The sequence below is a fragment of the Staurois parvus genome, unplaced genomic scaffold, assembly GCF_062004578.1.
Source record: "Staurois parvus isolate SC_StPar_1 unplaced genomic scaffold, SC_StPar_1.0 ptg000324l, whole genome shotgun sequence".
Classification (NCBI taxonomy): domain Eukaryota; kingdom Metazoa; phylum Chordata; class Amphibia; order Anura; family Ranidae; genus Staurois; species Staurois parvus.
The window spans coordinates 1,184,824-1,207,937 of NW_028318120.1; the positions used below are offsets into that span (position 1 = coordinate 1,184,824).

The window sequence follows — 23,114 nt, forward strand, 5'->3', positions numbered from 1 at the left end:
CCTCTGCCCGGTGTGCCTTTGCCCAATGTGCCTCTGCCCGGTGTGCCCCTGCACGGTGTGCCGCTGCCCGGAGTCCTGCCCGGTGTGCCAGTCTTTGATATCCCGCCAGTTACCAGACCCGGGCGGTGGAACATTTTGCCCAGCTAGGACTGTTTGGAGCGTCCTGAGGCCGCTCCTTGAGGGGGGGTACTGTCAGGAATGGACTAGCCAGCAATGGTGGGACTCACCTGCCTTTTGATCTGCAGTACCAGGGCTGGCCAGCGGGTGCTCCCAGCAATCAGAGACTCAACTTTGCAGCCAGCTAACACCTGGAACTGATTATGCTGGGGTATTTAAGGGATGGCCAGACTTGCAGACTCTGCCTTGGTGTTGTGTTCTCTTGGGCCCTGTATCCTGTTCCTGCTCTCTGTTCCTGTCTGATTCTCTGCTGACCCTGCTCTGATCCCTGGCTTGTCTGACCATCCCTCTGCCTGACCCTCTGTACTACGCTGCTTGCTACCTGTTCTGATCCCTGGCTTGTGACCCTGACCATCCCTCTGCCTGACCCTCTGTACTACGCTGCTTGCTACCTGTTCTGATCCCTGGCTTGTGACCCTGACCATCCCTCTGCCTTACCCTCTGTACTACGCTGCTTGCTACCTGCTGAACCTGGCCTGTGACCCCGACCAATCTCCGCTTGCTCCCCCTGTACCTACCTGCCCTATTGATATTGACCCGGCCTGCCTGACGACGCTTGCTTGTATGTACTGTTATCTGTGGGTGGTTGGTTTGGTTTGGTTGCACTGTATTATGTTTTAGTATTGCACTGCGTTTATGTTTGTATTGTTAGTGTTAATAAATTATATTGTTTATAACATATCTGAGGTCTGCGTTTCCCTGCGTCAGCCACACACCTCTGGTCACACCTGGGAGCCCTGACAACTACTTTCTTTACTGACATGAAGGGGTTTTTTCCTTGTAACAAGTGTGTGATTTGTCTGTGTGACAGAACTAGAATAAAGAGAATAGAGACCTTTATCACTACATCCACAAGCAGAACATATACTATTGGCAACTTTATCACGTGCAATAGTAAACATGTTGTTTATCTACTCCAATGTCCCTGTAAAAAGCAGTATGTGGGTAGAACCACGAGAAGGTTGAGAGATCGCCTGAGGGAACATGTGAATAACATCAAAAAGGGTTATACAGAACATTCCCTGTCAAAACATTACCGCCTCTGTCATAATAGGGACCCTTGTCAATTTACAGGTATTGACATCACAAAAACACATTGGAGAGGAATAAACAAATATCTAAATGGATATTTGAGCTCAATACCCTATACCCAAGAGGACTCAATATAGAGTTCAATATCAACTGCTTTATAGATAACAGCTAACATCACTATATATATATTTTTTAGTCCGGTCTTTTCAGTATTATCCTTTTAACATGTTGGTCTTATACGTTTTCATAAAACCTTTTGATTTTATGGCTATTCTAATCTATTTTTAGTCATTTGGTTTTAGAAGGATATTTTTACGTGAATTACTTATTAGACTTCGTTTATTGATAATTTTATGCTTGGTCATCGCAATCCTATTAGTTCACTATATAGTTTTATAACTCGAAGGCATTATTATTATTATTAATATACTGAGTATGTATTATTTTACTGTGCATGATTTTAAGTTGAGATTATTTGATTCTACTTATATATATATTTTCTTATGCTATTTACCTTTATTATGCTGTATACATAATTTATTTCTAATTTTACCTATATTAATATATGTTTTACTGACCAGAGTTTTTATACTACCATTCATTTTATGACATTACTATTGATCACCATTTTATTCCCAACCCCCCTTTAATTTAGAATGTATACCTGCGGAGTTCATTATTATAATGATCTGAACCTGACAGATGGTATTGCCACATACCTTATTAACCCCTCCTTTTGATTTGGTTAAGCATGTATTTAAAGCACCGAATACTGCACATGCGCAGGAATTTTTACAAAAGGCGGGTGGTCTTGTATCAAGTTAAATTGTTGGGAATTATCCCCTCTTTTCTTGCAACCTACGTTGTTTACTAATAGATAGATGCACATATTACTCATTATTTTAATATATGGTTTGTTCCCTGGTGATCAAAAGGCAATGCTCATAATAAGAATTAGTTATGGCTGCTTATTGCGTGCGCATCTGCTATCGCCATATGTGAAAATCGGGACTACAACAAAATGGCGCTGATGCGGAGCGCATGCGCGAGACAGCGAACCATTCGGCCCTGGTCTCACTGCGCATACGCGGAATCGTCAGCAAGATGGCGGACACAATAACACACGCACCATTGCCGGCTATAATTTCAACATACAAGACGTCTGATGCTTGCAGGCACACTCCCTATGAATACGTGCTTGAGCACGAAACTCGTAAGGGAAGAGCTGCAGCATCCAGACATCAAGCCACCGGGGCCCATGCTGCTCCGGCGACCATCTTGATTCTACTCATGGTCAGTCTGTTTATACTGTTTGTCTATTCCTGCTATGGATCAATAAATATCCCCTGTTGAAATGATATCACACCATTTTGGCATCCTTTCTTGGGGCTCCTGTTGAGCCTACCACCCACAGAGCCCAGGTAGAGAGGAGCTGAGAGGTGCGGCATCCCATTGATGAACCAGAGGGAAGTCCTTACCAGGATAGAGGTGTCCATAGGAGGACCCAGCTGACCCACTGAGATGTGATATTTTCTCAAATACATGATGGAATTATGCATGTGGTGAGTGTGTAATTCACATAATTGATCACCAGAAGATGCACAGTGGATCACTTGAATAAGAGCTTCACATTACTTATAGACTACATCACCTTATCACTAGTAGTCACCATCTTGGATGTGCGTTTGCACTTTTGTCACTTTATTTTCCTGACATTGGAAATATATACATTTGCAATAATGTTATTTTTTGAGAGCTTTGGTAGCTATCACTCGCAATTTTATTGATATTTATTTATTACTCTGATGTGATTTTTAGTGCTGCACTTTTATTTTACATACTTGATCTTTGGAGGTTGTTGGTACCTTTTGGTGTACAGCGGCTCAGTTCTAAGCGCTCACTTTTATACGTATATACCATTTGTCTACTAAGAATGACAGTTACAGGGTTAAAAAATATACAGAAAACCCCTTGCATATACTTTGCTAAGTGAGAGGCATCCTGATCTAATTGTTCACTAATTTGCTTGATAAATGTCCCTTTTTGTATATCCAGAATGAGGCAATACTACCAGTTTGTATTTTGGAAAATGCATGTCTGATTCAGCCAGGTAACTGTGCTGGCATAAGGGAATTATTTGGAAAGCTACTAAATTCAGTAATGATGTGCAGTAGAAGTAGTTTAGAAGTAGCTGCAAGCAGACAAATCCAGATTAGTGACTAATTTATATACTTATATGTCCTTTAAAAATATAAAGTATATTTAAAATAATCTAAGGCTTTTTTGTGCACTGTTTAAATAAACAACCCTGCTCTGATTTGTTTTATCATAGGCTGACAAAAGCAAATAAAATTTATTTTTTACATTTAGTTTCTCTTTTTGAACAGTGTATTTATTTTTATAATGTAATTCTAGCTCACAGCTACACTATTGAATATATGGTACTGCAGATCCCACTGCAGCTTAATCGGTTCCTCACCGCCCTATAGCAGAACTACTGCTACAGGGCGACTCCAGCTGATGATCACCGGGTCCCGGCCAGCGATTCCCTGCCGGCACCTGGCGATTGCAGCAGAACAGTGAAAGGGGAGAGGTCTGTGTGTAAACAACACAGATCTCTCCCCTGTCAGCACAAACAAGCTGCTTTGTATTGCTCTCCACATCAGAGCAATACAAAGCAGCTTGTCTACATAGTAAAACACACACAGCACACTGTTAACACTTTGATTGCCCCAGATGTTAACCCCTTCCTGCCCAGTGTCATTAGTACATTGTCAGTGCTTTTTATTAGCACTGATCACTGTATTAGTGTCATTGGGATGTCAGTGGCAGTTAGTTCCCACCCAGTTTCAGAATGCCTATCGCAGTCCCGCTATAAGTCACTGATCGCCGCCATTACTAGTCTAAAAAAATTTGTTTAAATTCCAGTATATACACCGCTATTTGTAGATGCTATAACTTTCACGTAAACCAATTCATTTACATGTGTTGGGATTTTTTGGAGCAAAGACATGTATCAGAATAAATTTTGGCCTAAATTTATGATGAAATTTGATTTTTTAAATTTTTTTACTGGATATGTTTTATAGCAAAAAGTCAAAATCATTGGGTTTTTTTTTCAAAATTGTCAGTATTTTTTGTTTATAGTGCAAAAAATAAAAAACGCAGTGGCAATCAAATACCACGGAAAGAAAGCTCTATTTGTGGGGTAAAAGGGGCATAAATTTCATTTGAGTGTAGCGTTGCATGACTGCTCAATTGTCAGTTAAAGTAATGCAGTGCCGTATCGCAAAATATGGCCTGGTCAGGAAGGGGGGTAAATCCTCTGGAGGGTAAGTGGTTAAAGAGGCAGTGTTCATCAGGTTGAAGGATTATTTTGTCCATAAAGTCTCCAGCCTGCATGTGATCTCTATGTCAGAGCTGACTTATCATATGATTGGAAACCACTCCCAATAGTTCTGATCAGCAGACACTGGGTGGTCAGTGACAGCTATGATTGAGAGCCTGCAGTGGTGCAAAGTGCTGGCTGGTGACTCTTAAGTGAAGGGGGGCTTAATTATTGCATTCTCATTGTTGAGAATCCTGCAGGGGAACATTACTATGCAGATTATGGGCAGGAAGAGGTTAAACAAAATTTGGAACTCAGGAAGAAGCCACCTCTGTTATGATAATATAATGTCAACAGGTGCGAAGTTGGAGTGTCTTTAATTTCTAAAATAAAAAGTAATTTCATAAAGTAGAATTTGGGTGTTTCTTTGATCCAACTCTGATGTGAATGATATTCATATGGTTTGCATTTTTCTTTAAAAAGATAAAATAATTTTTCTTTTTAGAAAGATGAGCCACTGAACTCGAATTTATGTTGAACTCCTTGATTTGTGAAGCCTAAAATGAGGTTATGGAACTTTCTGTGTATTCTAAGTTTAAGCATTAATGATCATAGCATTTCTGACAGTTACGTTAATATCATATACCACCTTGACCATCTCAACAAAGTCACACTTTAATTCAAACTGTTAAACAAGATAATTGTTTTGACATAAGGTTACATTTAGCTAATGAATTATGAGATTAGGAATTTGTACAGTCTTTAGTGACTTTATGCTTAATTCAGCTTTTCATATCTAGTAATACATGTCCAAAGAAAATGTAAGAATTTCCAAATTAGCTATAAATGGGTATCAAAGTACTCTGTAAACAAAACTTTAACTATATTTTTTGTTAAGGTCGATTTGCACAACAGAATAATTTGTTTATTTAATTCAGTCCATTATTATTATTATTATTATAGTAACTGACACACCTCTTTTCTTAGTGCCCGTTCACATACACTACATTGCCAAAAGTATTGGGATGCCTACTTTTACACGCACATGAACTTTAATGGCATCCCAGTCTTAGTCTGCAGGGTGCAATATTGAGTTGGCCCACCCTTTGCAGCTATAACAGGTTCAATCTTTCTGGGAAGGCTGTCCACAAGGAGTGTGTCTATGGGAATGTTTGACCATTCTTCCAGAAGTGCATTTCCAAGGTCAGGCACTGATGTTAGACGAGAAGGCCTGGCTTGTAGTCTCCGCTCTAATTCATCTCAAATCTGTTCTGTCAGGTTTAGGTCAGAACTCTGTTCAGATCAATCAATATCCTCCACCCCAAACTCGCTCATCCATGTCTTTATGGACCTTGCTTTGTGCAATGGAGTGCAGTCATGTTGGAACAGGAAGGGGCCATCCCCAAACTGTTCCCAAAACGTTGGGAGCATGAAATTGTCAAAAATGTCTTGGTATGCTGATGCCTTAAGAGTTCCTTACACTGGAACTAAGGGGCAAAGCCCAACCCCTGACAAATAACACCACACCATAATCCCCCCTCCACCAAACTTTACACTTGGCACAATGCAGTCAGGCAAATACTGTTCTCCTGGCAATTGCCAAACCCAGACACATTCATCGGACTGCCAGACAGAGAAGCGTGATTCATCACTCCAAAAAAGACATCTCCACTGCTCTAGAGTTCAGTGGTGGCATGCTTTACACCACTGCATCCAGTGCTTTGCATTGCACTCGGTGATGTAATGCTTGGATGCAGCTGATCCGCCATGGAAACCCATTCCATAAAGTTCTCTACGCACTGTTGTTGTGTTGATCTGAAGGCAACACAAAGTTTTGAGGTCTTTAGCTATTGACCCTGCAGACAGTTGGCAACTTCTTCTATTCTCTGTGTGTCCCTCTTCTCTGAGAGCTCTCAGTCCAATCAATAACATATTTATAGAGTTTGATTATTAATGAAGCATATTGTATGGATGACAATTAATTCATTATATCCAGAGTTATTACCTCTGACCCAGAACTTTCTTTTAATTTGAGTTTATGTAACTGTATTTGTGTGTTATTTTATTTAATAAAAGTTCATTATTGTAATCAATGATATCTGTCAATACTCTAATCATAAATTAGATTTTTCTCTTGATATCTTAAATATTTTGGGTTTGAGATGTTGAGCCAAAGCCATTTTTACGTGCAAAATATTTTTGAAATTGGACCAGGACATTAACACTCTCAAAAATTTTGAAGAGGTCTTCAGCCAGTGATTCCTCTTCAACAGAGTGGCGTAGGGTGTGGGCAGCAAGATAGGTATTTATCCTCTATCTTCTTTACAGCTAGAGCTTTTATTGGAAGTCTCAGTTTGATGACAGGGTCACCAATTTTGGGCCATTTATCCTCCTACTGATAAATGATGCCAAAACATTCTTTTCTTCTACTGACCAAGAGCTGCCAGGGCATCCTTTATTTTTCTTCCATACAGGGGCATGCTTCCTTCAATTCACTACAAATGCCATGGCCTTTCTCCTATTTACAAACAAAATGTTCTTCTTTAGAGTAGAGTCATTAATTCTTCTCAATTACCAATAACACTGAGAAATTTTTTCTTTTCACTAATGACTAGCATTTTTTCTTCCATTTCACATCTGGACTTTTTGTCTTCTCATTGGTCACCGATGCTGGAGGGAATTTGAATCCATTTTTTTTCATCCTGCTGACCACTGATGACAGAGCATTCTTCCTCCTACTGACCACCAGCTGCCAAGCTGTTCTTCCTCCCACTGACCACCAACACTGGCATCTTCCTCCTTCCATTACCACGGTGATGGTATTTTGGTGGCAAAAGAAGGGCTAGGTCTATCCCTCATGGTGTCAGTAGGAACAATAGTGTGTTTACATTGGTGTCCGTAGGATAAAGAGTGCTCTTATATTGGTATCAGTGGGAGTAGGAATACCTCAGCATTGGCATCGCTGGGAATAGGAATGCCCCAGCATTGGTGTCAGTGAGAGTAGGAATAGACCTGCTTTGGAAACAGTGAGAGTAGGAGTGGCCCAGCATTGGTATCAGTGGTAGTAGGAATTGCCCAGCAATTCTGTAAGTGGGAGCAGGAATGCCTCAGCATTGGTGTCAGTGGGAGCAGGAATGCCCAAGCATTGGTGTCAGTGGGAGTAGGAATGGTCCAGAACTTGAAACAGTGGGAGAAGGAATGCCTTGGAATTTGAAACAGTGGGAGTAGGTATAGATACAGATCTCTTTAGTGTTTAAAAAGAAAACACGTATATTCCCCCTTCATAGCTGGAAAACCTCTGGCTACTCAAGTCTTTAAAATATTCATAAAGTCTCATTTAATAAAATCTCATTTAATAAAGTCATGTTCTTGTGCAGTGAATTTTTAACAGATCTTTTACTGCTCCTAGATTTCCCCTTCAATGTTACTTTTATATCATTTATATTCATAAAAATAGTTTATATTTTAGCTGCACTTTGTAAAGCTGAAACAAAATGGGCATTTTGACGCTTAGAATTGGATTTTAACTGCTTTATGTTTCAAGTGTTTTCTTTGCTCCATTTATTTTCTTACAGAATGTACTGAATTTATTTAATCTGTAACTGCCACACATATCACATATAGGTTTTTAAATTCAATTTTCTTTTTTCTACAACAAACAACATATGCTTTGCAACAGTAAATCACTGAACAAAAGATACAAAATAAAGGTGTATTACAATAAATCCATGCTAGAGTGTAAGCATGCCTGCCAGCATTCCTATTTTTAGCAGTATTCCCTTGACTTTGTGAGCCAAAGGGGCAGAGTTTTTAAAAGTGGCTGTGGTCTGTTAAATTGTGGTTAAAATTAGGTTTGGCTTTTCAAATGAGAGCAAAGTATGGAGGGCTTAGACAGAATTTAATTGAGCTAGTAACGAGTTAAGAGGTAGATAATTCATAAGTGGATCAGTGAAATATTTTTCTTGAGCCCCTTTATCCCGTTGGAGGTAATTCCGGTACGTATATCATATACTTATATTAATTGTATAATTCCTGTATAAAAAAGTTGGGTCAATAGTCTGGCTATTTTGCATGGGCCTCAGGACTTGACGGGCAGAATCATGATTACTTTGGTGGGTGATGCAGCCCTCGTGTGTATGTTTGGCTGTTTCCCTAAAGTTTAGAGCAAAACAAAATGACAGTGAGAAAACTGAAACTTACCTTTGCTTGGTGGACATACACTAAAAGCAAAATAGTAGGCAAAATTGTAGGCAGACATGTAATCTCTCCCCCCCCCCCCCCCCATTTTCAGTCTTTGTCCATTCCGCATACACCATTTCTAACCCTTCTTAGGGTGCACCAAATATCCGTTCCACTTTTAGATTAGGTTTGCCACAGTTTCCAATTATTTGGTTGGTTTGTTCTCAATTTATTTTTTAATCCAAAATAGTTTCTATTAGTGTTGCACAGGACATAAAGTAACAGGATCTATGATGGAAAAGACATGCACCTACAGTATGTTACACATATTCAGTCAAAAGAATAGATAAGACAGTCTTTACAACAGCCTTACTAACCTTTTCAATGCAGAGGAACCCTTGACATAACTTTCTGGTCTCTGGGAACCCCTGCTAAAAATGACTTTATCTACAATTCTTGATACATTAGTATGATAGTCAGAGGTAAGAATGCTCCTTATACTTGTGGTTGTTGGGAAGAATTACCCCTTACAGATTGCTAAAAAGATCAATGGTGTCAGTGGGAACTTATCTGAGAGGCACAAATTGCTGATTGGTCAAGGAACCCCTAGCAACCTCTGAAGGAACCCTAGGGCTCCACGGAACCCTGGTTGAGAAACCCTGCTCTACAATATAGCATACACAAAAGGAATATAATTGGCAAGTTATAAAATTGCTGAAGACAAACAAAATGAGACCTAATCACAGTCTGATCACAAGAAAAAGTGCAAAATAGTATAGCAAAGCCCATATAATTACAGATTTGTTCTTTGCTCTCTGTTTTCAAAGACCATTTCACCATTTTTCTAGCTAAATGTTGGCTTATAAAAATAAGCGAAAACAGTTGGCAAATGTGCTCTATAATGATATCCGGGACAGGATATAAAGGGAAGTCTTCCCACTGTAGCACACAGACAGAACAAAATAAATTGATGAGGATCTTAACCCTTAATTACTGTGTCCAAAGCTAAATAAAAATACGTTTTGGCTATACATATATTTTAAGTTGTTTTTGCTATTTAGCTTCTTGAAAGTCATTCAAAACTAATGTGTTTGTGCAGCATCAGAGCTTATGTTGTCTAATCCAAAAAAGATATAAAACACAGAGTTGGATTTTAGATGTGCCCCTCATGCTGTTTTTATTCCTCTGTTCTTGCTAGTTTACCTGAAAATGAAAATATGAAATTTACATCTTTTTCTTCTGTCATTCTCTATAACTGAACTGTTGTGTACACCCTTTTCCTGCATGTTAGTGGGTATGTAGCTCAATCAGCAACCTTTTCTTTGTTGTCACACAACTACTAAATTACAAAAACTCCTCATCAATCAATAAATTTGTATGATATCGTTTTGTCTAAATAAATCTGATGTTGCATTGTATGATATAGTTTTGTCTAAAAAAATCCAATGTTTTCATTGTCCCTCATTTTGAACCAATTCCTCTGTCCTTCAATCCTCCTAAGTTGTCTCTCTTAAGGTTGATATATAGACCTCTATAAAAATATTACAATTTAACTAAAAAAAGTCTTATACAGACTTTCATCCAATTTCTAAATAAATGCATTTGTTAGATTGTAAAGCCAGTATAAAGCCAAACAGGTGGTAACAAAAATGCATTTGTGGGTTTAAACAATCATTATTTGTGTGGGGTTTTATTTCATGTGGTCCAAATAGCTGGGGGTGTAGCAAAGCTGTGTCCTCTGCCTATATACTTTGTGCTAAAAGTTGTCCCTCTTTTTCATCTTAGAAAAAGAGAAGTATGGTTATTAATTCTATCTAATGACATAAGCATGTATGCAGCGCTTTTGCTGTACAGACACTTAAGAAACAATGTCATTAGATATGTATGGAGGCTACTTGCTGCTGACCTTTTTCAGAAATGCTATTCTAATTCAAAGGCTTCAATATTTTTTGAATAACTTACCTGCAACAATTCACAGTTAGTAACTCAGGAAATGTTGAAACCATTGGATTGTCAAGACAACCAGGCAATTAGCATTTTGAGAAGGAGAACAAATGCAGCAGATTCTATAGGAGATGTGCCCTTCAAGTAGAGGCTTCATCCACCCCCATTTCCATTCCTTCTTCACCTCTGTCTGTGCTCTTCTATGTTGTGTTTCTCTTTCCCTTTCTGCTCTCACTTTCTCATAACTCGTTGGTGACGTCCAAGATGGTGCCCTTACTGCCTTACTTTTAGTGAACAATTTATTAATGCATTATTCTTTGATTGACCTGTACTACTGCATCACCCCTGTCATGGTGGCGTATACTGAGAGCCATGTGTGTAACAGTCTCTTTTTTTTTTGCAAAATGTGCTTTGTAACTTTGTAAAATCATTGGAACAGCCATTCTCAACCAGGGTTCCGTGGAACTCCAGGGTTCCTCCAGAGGCTGCTAGTGGTTCCTTGAGCTGTGACTGATTGACCTCCCATCTGATGGTACCTGCATACTTCCAAGGCCAATGCTAAAAGCAGCAGGGATCCAATTATCTTTTTAGCTGCTTTTAAGGGTGGCATTTGGGCCTTTACTATTAGGGCTGCATTTTTCCTACTGACCACCAGTATAGGGGCCATTTTTGCCATTACCATGAACTGGGTTTAGTAAGGGTTCTTCTTTACCCGAAAATTGTTTTAAGGTTTCCACTGGGTAAAAAAGGTTGAGAAAGGCTGCCTTAGAAAATTTTATAAGTTTATGAAAATAAAATAAATTGCAAAGGAAGTGTGCTGCTTCCAAGAGATCTCAGTAATGTGTTCTTTCTTTTGTTTCTTATCCTCCCAGTGGAATTTTTATTTTGTGACTTGGCTTCTATGAAGTCCATTCGGAACTGTGTTCAGAATTTCAAAGCAAAAAACTTTAGTCTTCATGTACTGGTCAATAATGGTAAGTCTTTTAATATATTTCTCCTTTTTTGCACACTATTTGGAATAAGTAACTGACTTTATAATGTACTGTCAAATAGACATTTTAGCAAATCTATACCTGTTCCTTCATCAGCTAGTTAGGAAAGCCTGTTTTAACCTCTCTTGGGTCCTCCAGGGAAATAGTTTCACACCAGGAATTGCTTGGCCTGGCCTACAAGGCCTTTTGCAACCAACCCTAGCCTCCACCTCCTTAAGGGTAAAGAAGTCTACAGCTGGCTCTTCTGGGTGCATGTCTACCTCTCCCCAGCCCCAAGCCCTGTCCAGGGCCTCCACTAGCTGGCTACATCTGCCTTTAGCTAAAAGGTACCTAGCACCTTATGACCCTCTTCTCTGTAACCGGACAATGCTCTGGAACAGAGCCAGTGGCAGACTAGCTAACTGCACCTACCTACATGTCACATGCTTGCCAAAATGATTTGCTGATCTACAGATATATGCGCTAAGATTATACACTTGTTCTATTAAATCTGTGCTCGACCCTACACCTCCTACCTTCTGATCTTCTTGCTAAAGGGAACCAGTAGTGGTCTTGGAGGCAAGAGGGGGTGGTGCAAAACTTAAATATTACAAGTTCTAATTTGTATATACTTGTATCTGCCTTTATATCTTGGTCTACTGACCATTTATAAAGTGTAACCCCACTTTTCTTGAGAAAAAAAACAACTCTGGATGATCAATGTACATTACAAAGATTTAAACTTTGTTTATTTCTTTTTTCTGTTCTGAAGAAAAAGCTGTTTTTCACCATGTCCTTTCCAGGCTGACTCCTGGATGGGGGAGGCATGCAATCAATATATTCTCTCTGCTTATTCTCTGTGTTTTGATGAGGAAAGTTGCAATGTCTTCATCTGTTTGAAAGTAATTAACTCTGAGGGAGTATTTAACCAAAAATGAAATGTGTATTGCAAGGGATGCCTAAAACTTGGCTTGTATCTTAATGCACACTTCTGAAACAAATCAGAAAGACGATCATACAAAACAGGAAATTACATTCTCAGGGCATTCTGTACAACAACTAAGTACAGAACGCCTTCAGGTTGCCGCATTTCACTGACATTTTTAACAGTTTTAGAAAATTACAAATGGTAATTTTTAATAACATTAATTACAAAGTTACTTGTGTAGCTATTTTACATGCTTTATTAATTGTTTTAACCAAACTGCAGTGCTCCTCTGCTTATGTTTTTTTTTATTGCCACCTTGGTTTGAACTATCGAAATTATGCTGTAAAATAATTTCTTTCATACATTCAACATGTTGAACAAATTTCAACTTTTATCTTTTTAAGCAGTTTCTCTAAATTGGAACGTTTCATTTTTTGCACTTTTCTTACTATTGCATATTTTATTACCATTCTTTTTTTTTCTGTAAATTAATCTATACATCCCTTTGTAAGTTTTAATGCTAATTGTATTTATTATTTGTTATCTTACCCCTATTATTGTTAAAAGAAGCCAAGTCACTTTGTCTATTCAGAGAACAGCGATAGGTTCCACTGTTCAACAGGTAAAAAGTTTTGGGCATAAAATTAGCTAATCTTACATAATTTTGGGGTGCTGAAAACGAAAATGACCCTAAAAAATGTTGATTGGCTCTAGTTTCCATGATATATTCACCCATCTAATGACGTAAGCCATTCAAAATTATGATGCAACTTCAGCTGCATATTGCGCAATTGATACTGGTGACCAATAGAAAATTGCATGTATACTGAGATGATGCAATATTAGCCTTTAATTGCATCACTTCACTGCATAAAAGCTGCAGTATCTGTAGCTGATTGTAGTTCCACAGCGTCTTTACTTTTCGTTTTATGCTTATATAGGCTACTCAGTAATGCCTCGAACTTGTGTGAATAAAGCAGATAATTTCTGCTATATCTGCGGTGAAATAACTTTTATCTCACAAAAAAGGAGGATAACAGGAATGATTAAGAAAGCCTACAACTTGTATTTTGGCTGCAAGATAGGAGACCAGGACAAGAGCTGGGCACCACATATATGCTGCAATTCTTGTGGGACGGCACTGGAGTAATGGTTGAATGGAAAAAAGGCATCTATGCCTTTCGCTGTGCCAATGATTTGGAGCCAACAGATCATGTTAGTAATTGCTACTTTTGTATGGTGCCTCCAATTGTAAAAGGGCTAAATAAGAAGAAAAAGTTATCTGTGCACTATCCAAATATTCCATCGGCAATACGTCCAGTTCCTCATGGAGAGGGGCTACCAATTCCTAAAGCACCAGAATCCTTCGTGGTTGAGTCAAGTGAGGAAGAACCTGAAGCGTGTAGTCACGTGCAGTTGTAAGAGATAGCCCTTTCCTCGAATACAAGAGAAAAGCCAAGAGAAGCAAAACCGACACAAACTGAAGACAAAACTAGTGAGAATCCTAAGTATTAAAATGATTCAACTTAGCTTATGGCTATAATTTTTCTTGGTAATCCTATGCAATATATTATGCCATTTAGGCTTTGTTATGTAGTCAATATCACTTGCTTTATATTTGTGGAAAGACATCTATCTATATAATTATTGTGCATTATGTAGTCATTACGCCAATAGTAGAAAACTTTCCGTTTACAAAAAAACTAGAGCCAATTGACAAATTTCATTGTTATATTTGAACTCAGAATGTGAAATTCATTAAGAAATTGATCCTTTTGTTTCCAAAACTGGCAAAAAATAAAAATTTGTTGAACAGTGTTCTCTTTATAACGCCCTCTTTTCCTCTGATATCTTCAAAATAATCCACCACTACTCCATCCACTACCACAGATCATTTGTTGGAGCTTGTGGATAAACCCAGGTTTTCAAGGTAAAGAGGAGCATCAGATTGTATTCTCTGCCTCCAAGGATGCACTGCTTGGGCTTGATCAGCTAGTTGCTAGGCCAGGACATTGTTACTTTGGGGAGGGGGGAGAGTGTCATTAATCCTGTGCAAACTATGTCACGGAGCTATGTACACAAGAAGGAGACCTAGGGCTCTGGCAGGCAAACAGGACCTGTCACTTTGTCTTTTGCTGCTTCATTCCTAATAATTAAATATCCTTGCTTTATACCGCCATCTGTATTGAGTTTGTCAATACCAAATCTCAATACTGCCTCTCCTTGCTAACCTCCCTTCCTCACTGCATGCAAATGCAATGGTTCCTGCCTCTAGCTTGTACATCCTTTAGTGGTGTATGAACCACAGATTGGACCTTCCTCCAGCACTCTCAGCAACATAACTATCTCCATCTGTTCAGAAATATCTTCTATTTCTGTTCAGAAATCATTTCTATTTCATCTTTTGCTTCTATCACGGGCACATGGTCACTTACTAGTTACTTACTATACTTTGCACTACTGATTATAAAAGTACATAATTTCATTGATAGATCTAAATCCAATTACAGTTTGTTTAAAGAATAAGTTCACCTTTCATAAAATGTTACATGTTACACCCACATTCAGGCTGTAACATGTTATGAATACAAGGGCCTCGATCCCCCCACTTTGACATCTAGCGGAGGATCTTCTCCCTGCTAGCTGCAAAATTAAAAAGAAAAACACAGCTGAGTGGGGCTTTGCCCTCCCGGCCACGTCACTCATTCACAGTCATCTGTGAATGAGAAACTACAAGTCCCAACAGCCTTAGCTAATGTCGGTTTGTAGTTCCCAATGAACTACCACGGCGCTGTAGTAGTTCATTGATTCTTCCTGTCAGTATATCTGCTTGCTTGTACATCCTGTACGGGTAAAGCAGATATACTGACAGATCTGCAGGAAACCTGCATGGCACCAACGATCCGCTGGTGTAATGGTTTACAGACTCCTGCAACAAAAAATAATAAATGCACATTTTTTTTACCTGCAAAAAAATGTACATTTATTATTTTTTAGTAAAAGGGGAACGTATCCTTTAATTGTTAAATACATTGTCCACTACAAATTCTGTTTCAAGGACACATTCTTTTTTTTGTCATTATATAAAATTGTATATTTACCAATATCTATTGCATCCATCTTAATTCCTAAAATGTACAGTATATAAAGTCAGAACCTTTTTTACTTATACATGATGGTGAAAGATTAGAATCCTAGCCAAGTTTATATTGCTTTCTATGTCCCTGTTAGGGATATTCACACTCTCTGTTGAATGGTGACCACTGTTGACTAAAAGAAAGGAAAATGTTCAATATTTTGAGTTGACACCAGGACAGGAGTGCACTTTTTGTACAGCCTTTGGTGCACTCAGAAACGTTCTACTGGTTCCACTGCTGCCTACTGTAGATATCTCTTTTGTGCATCAGACTTTGTGATTTCAGGCTGCTAATGTATATTTCTTTTCATTTCTAAAAGCCTTTCCAGTGATGTTAACAGCCTAATAGTCTTAACTAATCTGAATGCAGTAAAATAAAATCAGATTTACAGGTTTACTGCACATCGTGGTCCATCTCTGCCTTTTTTTTAACAAGTAATTTTCTTTACATTTTGCACATTGTCGTAGCTTTGGGACTAATTTTAACATTGTATTGTGTGTGCTGGCTAAATTTGCTTTTTCCATTTTGTGTTTCACATCAAATTCACAGACAATAATATCACATTTGAAGAATGAAAGAGAGACAAGCTCAGCTAATGCTGTAATCACTGCTCACTGTCATGATTTAGGCTAGAAAATCACTCAAACAGAAACAATCGTGAGAATTACTGACATCACTGAGGACATTAAGACTAATGGTGATCTTTTGTCTTTGGTGACCAGTGAACTGCAGGCAATGTTACAGACGGCAAAAAATTAAACTCTGTGATTGAGCATGGCTCAAGCAATTGGTCTGAAAAAAATGACAGTAATCTCTCAAGGACAAGTCAGAGCAATCAAGCTCTTTCATTTTCATGATGAGATTGTCTCTTCTAGCACATAATAGCTCTTACCTGAGAGAAATATACAATGTTATTCTAACAGATCCTTAGAAGCCCCCTTTACTTCTATCAGCTGACTAGTCGGTGTCAGGAACTTTCCCCATACATGTGTTAATGGCTTGTCTCAATACAGAGCTTCCATAGTTTTGTATAAAGCATTTCAAATTTCTCAGGCTTTTATTGTTGTCCGTGTTTCCACTTGGGAACATTTTCCCCATATACTCATCCATTTATGGTGTTCTTCTAAACCAATGATGCTCAGCTCATATACAATGATATAGGGAACCTCAAGAACAGCCCTTGCCATTATAAAGGGGCACACATATTATAGACTGAATGTGATGCTACATCATGATGTTTGTTCTGTATGTCCAATCTAAGCATTGATAGTGTGATCTCTGTAACTTACAGTTGTGATGAGATAGCGATAACTTCAACCTCAGTTGGGGTCCACAGTCAGTGACTCAATCAGAATGATATCTTGCAGATCTTGTGAAGTTTATTCCATAAACTGAGAGAATCTTACAACAATAAACATTCGATAGGTCGAAAGAACATACTGTTTCTGCTTCTTGCCATGAGGCTTGCTGCAATGCATCTCTGGGAAGGGGGGAGGGCTATCTATGCAACATTAGCTAAACTAAAGGAAAGGGAGGAACAGAGACAAAACACTGAAAACATTTAAAGGCATATGACAGTCATGTGAAACATGACACTGTTAGATACTGAATGCATTCAACAGGAGGTGTTCAGAAACTACACATATGCTACAGGAGTTGTTGGAGTCTGGAAATGTGCTGCAAGTGATTGTAAAGGCTTAATTTTTAAAAATAACAAACAAGTTATACTTATCTGCTCTGTGCAATGGTTCTGCACAGACCAGGCCTGATCCTCCTCATCTCTGGTCCATCGCCGGGTCTCCTGGCTCCTCCTTTTCTTGGTGTGCCACCATAGGAAGCTGCTTACAATGATGACACACCTGCATGCTTGATCCGAGCCACCTTTCTGTGTGTCTATAAGACTCACAAAGCAAGGATCGGCCCTGCCCCCTCTCTCTCTTTACTGGCTGTGATTGACAGCAGCTAGAGCCAATGGCTTCCACAGCTGTCTCTGAACCAATGCAGAGGGAGAAAGCCAAGAGAGCCTCTGCTCTCTTGCACATCTCTAGATCGAGATCAAGCAATTAATAAGATGGGGTGCTGGGGTTGAAACTGCATGCAGAAGGTTATTTACCTTCATTCATAGAATTTACAATCACTTTCAGGAGACAATCAATGCTCCCGCATTTGTGCTCCCTAAAGCCCCCTTAAAATGCGCTTGCCATTTTATCAACAATATCCATTATAAAAGTTCAGAGGAAAAAAAAAATAAACAAAACATAAAGCCTTCACAGTCTGCTAGTTATTTTTCAGCAATGTAGTTAAGGTTCTGCTGTGTACACCTGTACCCTAATTGAGAAAGTGTAAACAGATTAAAAAAAAACATTAAATATATATATTTATCATGTCCCAGATAGAGATCTGGTTGACTTTGACATCCGTTTGTCTGTCCATGCCTTGGATTATACCCGGTACTACGAGCACTCTGCTTGTTTGTGCTTATCCAGATCATTGGACTGGCACCTCTGCTACTGTCAGTCTTTGCTCTGCCTATCTGTCTGAATCATACACTCTGCTTAGGATCAGTTTTTCTTTGCCAAATCTGAACATTTGCCTGGTAACTCATCTACTGTCTACTGTTGGGTACATACACTGCTATAACTTCTGTCCTGTCCATTAGTCACTGGTGAAACAGTTGGTCCATGTAACACTTGCAATTTATTCAGCAGTTCCAAATATCTTTATACATGGGGGGTGGAAATTAACCTATTTAAAGTTTTCTGGTGTCTTCCACCCAAATCCATCTCCACTTCTACACCAAAATCCAGTAAAAAAACAGTAAAACAAGTCAGTGCCCATTGGCACCGTTCTGGGCATTTTTAAACAAGGAGGTGGCCCCACAGATAGGTTTTTAACCCAAAAAGGGAAGTTCTGCTTGTTTGCATCCCCCCTTCACTGCCACATTTGGCACTTTTTGTGGGGGAGCGGGTACCTGGTTTTGACAGGTACCTGCTCACATGTCTGATTTGCGCCACAGCGATCTGAGCTAGATGTTTGGCCTCCTCCTTTCCCTGCAGCCTTTTGGGACGATTCACAAAGCGCAGTGCACTGAGGACATCACTGGATTCCTGGACAGGTAAGTGTCCTTATATTAAAAGTCAGCAATTACAGTATTTTAGTTTTTTTTGGGGGGGTGCCTGGAGCTCCTCTTTAACATATTGACAATTTTGGATTGCAAAGTTGGTCTGCAGTGCCATTAAATTCTACAGTAAAGGTCTGCTCTCCTGGTCAGAGATAGTAAATCATGGGATTGCCTGCTCAGAAGGTTGAATAAAATGTAGGAATAATTAATGAAAATATCTACTTAAAAACAAAAAAGCAGAATAAATAAATAAGTGCATTTCCAAATGGAAAATTGTTCTATTTGTGTGAAGTGAATCTTTTCTATGACAATATAAAAATTATATTTATTGGTTTTTGTGAACTGGATAGTTGAAGGTGAAGTAGGTGCATCCCAAAATACATAGACAAATTGTGTGCAGTTTGAATGTCACTTTATTTTCTCCTTCCTGTTTACTTTTTCAGCTATAGAACTTGACAGCAGCTATTTACTCCTGTACATCAGATGCTTACGTTTGACATGCTGCTGATTCCTGTTCAGAATGTCTCCTTGGGACAAGATGCGTCTTTAGTTTATCTTTTTATTTTTAAGATAAATGGAATAAAATGTTTCTGTCTGCTATGAAGAGCTTTTCATAGGTTATATATTTATATGTATGTTGTTGCCTAAAAATATATTGCTTCGTAACATGATGTGCCGCTTATAATATGGCTGTTCACTGTGTAAGGACAGAACATTTTTGAAACACACCTGCTGTTTGTTCCTTTTTCTATACATTTTTTCAGCTGCATATCACAGTATGGAAATGCCATTGTAAAACAGTATTTAAAATCAGTTTGTCATTGTAATATACAATTTATCCACAAAACACACATGGAAGAGAAGGGAAGGGTGCCACCCATTCAGTCTACAGCTGCTGCTTACAAAATATTCAAAAGGATGGTCCCGCTCCACTCTTTCCATTCTTTTTTTTCATGGGTTTAGGGTCTATGAAATGAACCATACAAATGTCATATTGCAAAGAGCAATGTGATGCGATCACTAGCAACCATCCAGAAGCTATGCTTTGTTGATCCAATTATAGAAAACGGTGAGCTGAATGCTAAACTTAACTACAAGAACCTTGCCCCTGTTCGTGTGTATGTAAATCAGTGCTTAGAGCTGAATTTTAAACTTCAGGACAGGAACTTCTGGAACTCACTTCTAAAATGAGAAAATTAATGACCATAAATAGCTTTTACATAAATATCTTAATTATGGACATTTTGAATAATTTAAAGTTGAGTTGAGTGCAGTTATAAAAAAAATCAATAAGTAGAGATATGCCTTTATTAAAAATCATTACATGTATTTTAAATGCAAGTAGAGTAAACACCTGTATCTGACTTGATTTGAACCTCTTGATGGGCTGGGAGAAGAAGGGGCAGCACCTGGAGCCATCAGCTGTCCTGCATTCATATTAGCTGTCAAGGAACTGTAGCACCCTAGTAGTCAGGTGCTAGGATGGGTATAGTTAGGTTAAGCATAGCTGTGTCAGATAAATTCAGTGTGGTATTCTGCTTAACAGAGTGCTGTGATTGATTAATTAGGTATGCTCATGCTGCTCTGGTGCTGTTGGAGTTTGTCTGAATTCTGCCTGCCTTCCAGAAGCTATGAGAGCCTTCCAGAACATGGGTAGGAGCTAGGCAAATGCACTGCATGAATATGAACAGAGCCCTGGCCAACTGCAGGGGAGGGTTGCCCCATTTAATGCTGGGAGAGGTATTTTTATTCTGAGAGCACATGGGTTCAGTGTCTTTCCAAGCCAGACCTTGTGAGTATCGACATTGAGGAATTTGGGTACTCTGTGTGCTTGCTACCTCCCCTGGTGTTGGATAGTCAGCGTGGGTCTGGAAAAAGGGAACACTGGCTAGTATTCTGAGGAGCTTGTCCAAGTGTTACTACTGCAAAGGATTTTTCTCAGCTACATTACCTTTGGGCTGTCACAGTCTGTCCAACTGGTTTATACCTGAGGAGCTCAGCCCTGTAACTACAGCTACTGCTCACTCCTAAAGCTACTTACACAGTCATGAAGGAATCCCTCTCACAGTTCTATTGTGTTCTGCTGGTGGGGAGCCTTCTCTTCAGACAGAACACACTGATCACTGTTGGCAGCTATAGCTGCCGGCAGTGATCACATGAAAAAATTCAGACAGGCTGGTTGTACTGAAATCGATCAATGAATTGACTTCAGTACAACCAGTCTGCCCATGGATGGATCAAATCTCAACTGGCAGAGATTCAATCCATCTATGACCTGCTTAAGTCTGGGAGTAGTGAGGAGACAAAGCTGTATTGCTAAACCACTTCAGGACCAGCAGGACCTTTTCTGTCCACGCCATTTTCACTTACACTGTATTGCCAAAAGTATAGACATACCTGCCTTTACATGCACATGAACTTTAATGGCATCCCAGTCTTAGTCCGTAGGGGTTTAATATCGAGTTGGCCCACCCTTTGCAGCTAGAACAGCTTCAACTCTTCTGGGAAGGCTGTGTCTGCAAAGTTTAGGAGTGTGTCCATGGGAATGTTTGACCATTCTTTTTAGAAGCGTATTTGTCAGGTCAGGCACTGATGTCGGACAAGAAGGCCTGGCTTGCAGTCTCTGCTCTAATTCATCCCAAAGGTGTTCTGTCAAGTTAAGGTCAGGACTCTGTGTAGGTCAGTCAAGTTCCTCCACCCCAAACTCGCTCATCCATGTCTTTATGGACCTTGCTTTGTGCACTGGTGCGCAGTCATGTCTGAACAGGAAGAGCTCATCCCCAAACTGTTCCCACAAAGTTGGGAGCATGAAATTGTCTAAAATGTCTTAATATGCTGATGACTTAAGAGTTTCCTTCACTGGAACTAAGTGGCCTAGCCCAACCCCTGAATAACACCCCCACACCATAAACCCCCTCCACCAAACTTGGCACATTGCAGTAAGGCAAGCACTGTTCTCTTGGCAACCGCCAAACCCAGACATGTCTATCAGATTGCCAGACAGAGAAGCATGATTTGTCACTTCAAAGAACATGTCTTCACTGATCTAGAGTCCAGTGGCGGCGTGCTTTACACTACTGCATCAAAGGCTTTGCATTGCACTTGGTGATGTAAGGCTTGGAAGCAGCTGCTCAGCCATGGAAACCCATTCTATGAAGCTCTCTATGCACTGTTGTTGTGCTAATCTGAAGGCCACACGAAGTTTGGAGGGCTTTAGCTATCAACTCAGATAGTTAGTGACTTCTGTGCACTGTGCGTCTCAGCATGCACTGGCCCCGTTCTGTAGTTTTACATGGCCTACAACTTCGTGGCTGAGTTTCTGTTGTTCCCAGTGGTTTCCACTTTGGTATAATACCACTAACAGTTGACCATGGTATATTTAGTAGCAAGGAAATTTAATTGATAGACTTGTTGCACAGGTGGCAACCTATCATGGTACCATGCTTGAATTCACTGAGCTCCTGAGAGCGACCCATTCTTTCACAAATGTTTGTAGAAGCATTCTGCATGCCTAGGTGCTTGATTGTATGCACCTGTGGCCATGGAGGTGATTGGAACATCTGAATCCAATGATTTGGAGAGCTGTCCCAATACTTTTGGCAATATAGTATATGTTTGTCCACCCCTCTCTTCCCTTGCAAATTCATAAAAACGCTTTGAATGGGTCACAATATACAAAGTGTTCTGTCAATGGGCAAGGGGAGCAAAGAGTTGGACAAACAACATTGCAACTTCTGTGTATGAGAGCTGCAGCTCTCACAGTGTTCATATATGTACGTTGATTGTGTGTTCAGTTTGCCTGGAGTTTAGCTTTAAAGCGTATTTCCACTTTTGCTGTCAAATTTGAGAAAACCCCACTATATGTTTCTTATGCGTTCCCATTCACACAACATGACAAAAACATATTTTTTAAAATATTTTCTTACCTTTTAGATGTTTCTTGAGAGGAGGTGTTTTGGCTGACTGCAAGTTTTTTGGAAACTTAAGCCTGTGCCAAGTCTCTCCTCATTAAAATACAATGCATCTACACCTTTAACCCTTTTAGGACAGACAGGGGCGATTTACTAAAACAGGAGAGTCCAAAATCTGGTGCAGCTGTGCATGATAGCCAATCAGCTTCTAACTTCGGCTTGTTACATTAAGCTTTGACAAAAAAACCTGGAAGCTGACTGGTTTCGATGCAGAACTGCACCAGATTTTGCACTCTCCAGTTTTAGTAAAACAACTCCACAGTGTTCAAATTTAGTTGCAACTGATAATGAAGATCTGCTTGCACAGCACAGACAGTGTTATTTAT

At 39.4% G+C, this 23,114-nt stretch overlaps 1 protein-coding gene across 4 annotated transcripts in view; it reads left to right on the forward strand.

The window, feature by feature from the left end:
* Positions 1 to 23,114, forward strand: part of DHRSX (dehydrogenase/reductase X-linked) — a 615,232-nt gene that overhangs the window by 417,969 nt on the left and 174,149 nt on the right. For all 4 annotated transcript variants that reach the window (XM_089683843.1, XM_089683840.1, XM_089683842.1 and 1 more), the window contains one exon: positions 11,533 to 11,634. In XM_089683843.1, coding sequence (XP_089539969.1) covers positions 11,533 to 11,634 — 102 coding nt within the window. The remainder of the gene's footprint in view (positions 1 to 11,532; positions 11,635 to 23,114) is intronic.